The sequence below is a fragment of the Rhea americana genome, unplaced genomic scaffold, assembly GCF_003343005.1.
Source record: "Rhea americana isolate MKP2758 unplaced genomic scaffold, rheAme1 scaffold_563, whole genome shotgun sequence".
NCBI classification, from domain to species: Eukaryota; Metazoa; Chordata; class Aves; order Rheiformes; family Rheidae; genus Rhea; species Rhea americana.
Window position 1 is genome coordinate 1 of NW_028186716.1, and position 6042 is coordinate 6042.

The following is a 6042-nucleotide window of genomic DNA, read 5'->3' on the forward strand; positions in this document are numbered from 1 at the left end:
AGAATAATAGCTATAACCAGGAATACTGATGATAACTATAACTAGTAACTTCCCTAAGGATAGCCAAGCATAATGACTCTATGCTACACCTGGGAAAATAAATATAAAATAGGAACACACCAACAGCTCTGAGAATACGATAACAACTGTAGGTTACCACACACTAAGAATATGATAACTCTGCTATGAATCCTAATAATTGGAGCCCAGGGAGGGCGGTGGCCGCACAGTTGGCCCTATGTCTCCTGGTCAGACTTTGGTGGCGGGTGGCCAGATGTGGGCCAGGTGGCCCCACATGTCCCCATCTTTGGCATCCCGCAGCCAGGTGCTGGCACCAGCTAGGTCATCCTAGGACGTGCCGTGCCCCAGCTGGTGGGGAGCCGAGGGCCGCCGGCTGGGCTCGTGCCTCCTTCTCCTCCTCTTTGGCCCCTGTGGAAAAACAATGGGGAAGGAGGTGGGCAGCCCTTCTCAGGGGATCCCCCTCTAAGTCTCCTCCTCCTTCTCAGGAGGGGTCACCAACATGGGATCCGAGGTGGCTGTGGCAGTGTGGAGGACAGTGGCATGTCAGTCCCACATGGTTGTGCCCACCTTCCCTCTTCGTATACAGCACCGCCCTCCTCCTCACCCACAGTCCGTCCGGCTGGCTCATGGATGGAGGCCCCACTGCCCCACTTGAGGACCTCTGGAGATCATCTAGTCCAAACCCCTGCTCAAGCAGGGTCACCTAGAGCATTTTAGACAGGATTGCATCCAGGCAGGCTTTGAATATCACCAGRGAAGTAGACCCCACAACCTCTCTGGGCAACYGCTTCCACTGCTCTGTCACTCTCACAGTGAAGAAATTCCCCCTCATGTTCAGGTGGATCTTCCTGTGGTTCAGTTTGTGCCCATTGCCTCTTTTCCTGTCGCATAGGACAACTGAAAAGAGTTTGTCCCTGTCCCCTTGACACCCCCCCTTCAAGTACTTAGAGAGATTGATAAGACCCCCCCCCCGCCCACTCAGTCGTCTCTTCTCCAGGCTAAACAGGCATGGCTCTCACAGCCRTTCCTCAGAAGGCACATGCTCCAGCCCTCTGATCATCCTCATAGCCCTACACTGGACTCTCTCCAGTAGCTCCCTGTCTCTCTTGTACTGGGGAGCCCAGAAATGGACACAGTACTAGAGATGAGGTCTCACCAGGGCTGGGTAGAGGGGCARGGTCATGYCCCTCGACCTACTGGCAACAGTCTTCCCAATGCACCCCAGGAGACCATTGGCCTTCTTGGCCACAAGGGCACATTGCTGGCTCATMGTCAACCTGTTGTACACCAGCAGGTGGAGAGACTGGAGATCAAACTGGATTTTCTGAAGCACRAAAAATAAACTCAATACGCAATATCCTTTGACTGGGCTGGAAAACAGAGTGAAGGCAGGAACTGTTGCATCTAAGCACAACTGCAGRGTGTTGAGACAGAAAGAACAGTTTAGGTCTAGATGTTAGCCAGAAAGACCTGAAAAGCCAAATATATATACATATATATAATGAAAGTTAAAAGCAGGCGGCAGAGGCAGCTTAGGGAGCCTCAAATCTCTTCCTGGAGTAGACAAATGTGAGCAAATACTCCTTTGGAGCAATGGATCTGCATTAAGCCTGCACCTGACCTACAAAGCATCCAGCARAACCTGAACTGGTTACTTTTAGCCCCAAAACATGGAGCTGGCCATTCATCACCTGAAGTAGGAGATATGCAATGGTGTCCAAGCTCTTGTCCTACAAGAAGTTAGCCTGGTTTGAGCCATGGGGACAGATTTATCCCCCTCTCCTGGATGTGCACTCCCCAAATCCAATTTCTGCAAAAAGGCTGCTTRCTCAGCACCAGCATCCCAATGTGCAATTACAGAGCTGGGAAAAGGATGCAGCTCTTCACAAACAGCACAAATCAGAGCATCCGAAGGTCTCTTGTGCTGTGCTGTGGGAAATGGGACAGTGGCATGCTGATCTTCAAGGTACAGGAGATCCCAGCACAGCAGTGCATGAGCAGGCTACATGCTGGCAACACCTCTGTGCTGTGATTCCTGGGTGTGAGCCACCCAGGGTTATTTTGGGGTGGGATTTTTAGGCACCTTGAGAGGAGAAAAATGATAAAAGAGTATGTTGCTGTCCCTTTTCATGGTTTGGCTGGTCTTATGCTTTTTTGTTGGTACTTCCCTAGTCTCCTTGATTGTCAGAGGAGCTAAAAATCTCCCCCGCACACACAACCACCACCAAAAAGCACATTTTTATACTATGGTTTCACACACATATTAATTTTCCTATCTGCTAATCTAGGGRTATGGCAGCACCAAAATAATGTAAACAATAATTTAAATGAGGTTATTAATACCTCATATAGTAAAGCTTCATGTAATGCCATATTGCACTCATTTTCATATCTCATCATGATCTTTCTCTCTTTGTAGCCTCTCCTCGGCAAGTTAAAAGTTAGATACATGTGTAAATATGACCAGGAGGAATTTCACCCTGGAATCAGAGGAAAAGGCTATGTCTAAATACAGACATGACTGCACTGGAAAGGGGATTGCTATTGTGTCAAGAAATGGAGAGATGGTACTCAGAGGGAGCCCATCTCTATTTTTTTCTAGGATATCTCCCCCAAAAATTGCATTCGAATCAAACTGACAAGGAAATTACTCTTCTTCCACAATCTCTACCCATAGAAGCATGTTTTTCTGAGGAAATAGTTCATCTTTCTACTTCATTGTTCCTTCAGTGTGGTTCATGGACTGAACCTTCTCCCTTCTCAGTTAGCATCTCTCCTAGACTGCTGTCCTGGCTAGAACACCAGGTTTTGCAAAATTTGCACTGAGAGCAATGGGAGAGACTCACACCTTGTGCAGGTCTACCAATGGGGAAGAGCTTCTTCCTTTTTCTGAGTCAGTATTTCCATAAGAGACAGAGCAAGGCTCATACCTGGATAATGTCCTTTGGTTTTACATGCAGCTTTGGCTTGGTGCTGCCCTCCTCTTCCTCAGTCAGGGAGGGATCTGGGCCAGTGGAGCTGGTGATGGCTCCCTACCCCCAGTGAAAATAACGGGAAGGAAACCTTTCCCTCTCCCAGGTAAGTTTTTGTTTCATCCATACTCTCAGAGCTTCCCTTCAGTGTACTAAAGACACAGCATAAGGTGATTTAAAGAAAGGCAGAAGACTCATCTTCCTACCTGCTTTTCTGATTTTAGCAGAAATCCCTATCTCAGCATAATCCCCAAAAGAGAGAAGAGTTGTCATAGGTCTCAATTTTTATGCAATCTATGCTAGTGCAAACTCAGCTCCTGATATTGGCCAGCAGCTTCCTGGACAAGGGTTTCTGTGCAGATGTACATCATGAAAAATACTGCATATCTGAAGTGAGTGAATTTTGAAGGAAGACTGCCTGCCTACGTCATATCCAACTGGAACAAATACACCAAAACGCTGGAGTGCATATGCTCAACGTCAGACTGCAAGTGCTACACAGGAATGTATGTCCCCAGCCAGGGTGAATTCTACTTTTTCCCATATGGAGGATGGGAACAGAGAGTCTCCAAATTTAAGCTGCTGGTGGATGAAGATAACTTTGAGGCACTGAAGTGGGTAAATGCCTCCTTTGGTACGGTTCCTGAAAACGCTGTGGAGGGCTGCCCCAAAGTGGGGGTCTTTGTTGGCAGGAACCAGAATGGCTTAGGGAAAATCCTGAAGACACACAGAGTTTTCTTCATTGTCATTGATGGTGAGGAGGTGTGGTAAAAGTGGTACCAGGTCCTGACSATGAAAAAAGGCCCTGAGGACATAACCATCCACTATATCATGAGCAGAGCAGCAGAGAGTCAGGAAGATATAACCCTAATGACAGATACTGTGAGGAATGATGAATGCCAAAGGGTGAAGAAAGCCATTACCCTTGAAGGGGTAGCTGAAATGGAGCATGACTGGAAAACTGACTAGATATTTTAGCCGATGTGTGGGGCATTCTACATGCCAGTGTCCTGGTGTTTAATGGGATGATAGGTTTCCACCTGCATCAGTGTCACTTGGATTGAGGGAATCAGCACCAGTAGGTACTTCATCCACACCAGCATGGCAGAAGTGGAAGTGCTGCTCTAGATGGCATGCACCACAGCCTTGGAGGGACATTGCATGATCACCTATGTCCCTTTCACTGCCCAGCTGACTCATGACTTTGGTGATGGTGAGCTGCACCACATGGCTGTGATGGGGCTCAGTGAGAGTCGGGAGGTCATGGATGTGATGGCTGACATGAAGAAGTCCTGGCCCATTCCCAACACCCCACCATGCCAGACATAGAGTGCATGGATGCCAGGGAAGGTGGGTGCCCACTGTCAGCGCATGCAGAAAAAATAAAAGCATCCCTTGCAACATTGCACATGGTATTGACCATATTCTTAGCAGCCCAAGAGCCAGGGTCTTGCAAGATGAGGGGTTCAGTGCATACCAAACATCTGTCTCCAAAATGGCATGGTATCCTCCTCTGAGCGCCTTCTCTGCACCCACAACTGGATGAACAAAATTTCCAGAAATGATGCCTGTGGTGTATTTTCTCTTCTCCTCCTTATAGATTATAAAATATGTTTGCAAATCAAAGAAAATAAAATCAGCTCCTTCATCCATACTGCTAGACTGAAAACCTCCTAATAATTTGTATTMCAAATCCATTGGCTTTCAAGCAATTTCTGTTTAACAGTGACAGCCAGATCATTATTCATCATAATAAGGAGTCTGTCATGAGGACCTTGCCTGTAATGTGCCATATGCATCTGTGTCACACTGTGGTCTTTTGTGGTCAGATGTAAACACAGGAACGATACAGTGAAAAAGCTTCAAGTGAAGAGACATGCCTTAAATCACAGTGAAGGTGTCTTCTGTGAGTGAGGACACTTACAAATGACTGAGTGGATTGTAAAGACCAAGTCTTAAATGACATTCTTCCAAGGTCCTTGAGTAGAGAGCCTCACTGTGATTTCAGGTCTTGCAGGACTCTGAGAAATTTAGCACAATCCACTGAGAAAAGCTCCCTCTGACGAATACRAATGCATGACACTGGATGTGTTGGCCACCTCTCCCTGCCCATTGCACTCTCCTACACTCTAAGTCTAATATTTTTGGCCTGTTCCTCTGAGAATAGCACCTATCTGCAGATGAAGAGGAATCCCAAGGTCATGCCTGATGCATTGTGTTTTTGCTGTCTTTGCACTATCCCTGCTGTTGTCTGCGCTAGTTTGGCGAGTTGCCATAAACGAGCATGGCAGGTGCTTCTTGGAAAGTCTCACAGAGTTGCCTGCAGCACCCTGGCCTTTGTRCTTTGATGATGGGTTTTTCATTTCATGTCTATGCTCTTCTGGCAATGGACTTTGCAGTACATGGTCTGTCTTGKAGCAGTGCTGGTGAGCTTTTCTGCGTGAGCACATCTGTTTCTCCTGGGTGGACAAAGTGCCTCTCTTGTACTCTGCTGCGTTTTGTTCATGTCTGTATTCCCCTTGTATTTCTTAGTTTCATGCTGTGTTCTTCTAAGCAAGATTCCTCTTCACTATGCCTCTCTTCCAGCCCCAGAGGTCTGGACTGACTGAGAGCATCATAGCCTGGGTGTTTTTGCCATGCTCAAGAGTGCAAGGCAATCCAAGAGCACACTACCCTGCTTTGTGCTCCCTAATTCTTTAAAGCCCTGCAGAGGATAAGAGGCTTTTGATTTCCTTATTTCCCCACCAGTGTTGACACAAGGCTGCACTGCCCTGCATATCCTGCATAGGATGGGGCAGCTTCGGCCAGGAGGAYGCCAGCTTGTGCAGGGCACTGCTGGATGGGACAGGGATTTTCCTCAAAGTTTAGTGTTAGCTGGGGAGCCCGTAGTGAGCTTTCTGGGGCTTTTACAACTAAAGCATGAAGACGTACTGTGTGGGAGCCAGAAAACCATATGGGAAATCCAAGTGCCAGATTCACTGGGAAGTGTCTTTGGGCTTGCACAGACATGCTGCTGGCCTTTGTGAATGCCTGCCTGAGGTTGAAAGGC

General features: G+C 47.5%; 1 protein-coding gene across 1 annotated transcript; it reads left to right on the forward strand.

Moving 5' to 3' along the window:
- The first annotated feature begins 3497 nt into the window (after positions 1-3497).
- On the forward strand, positions 3498-4322 carry LOC146587827 (natterin-4-like). The gene is given in 3 exon segments (XM_085318941.1): positions 3498-3957; positions 3960-4023; positions 4025-4322. Coding segments are annotated over 3 exon segments (822 nt in total).
- The last annotated feature ends 1720 nt before the right edge of the window (positions 4323-6042 follow it).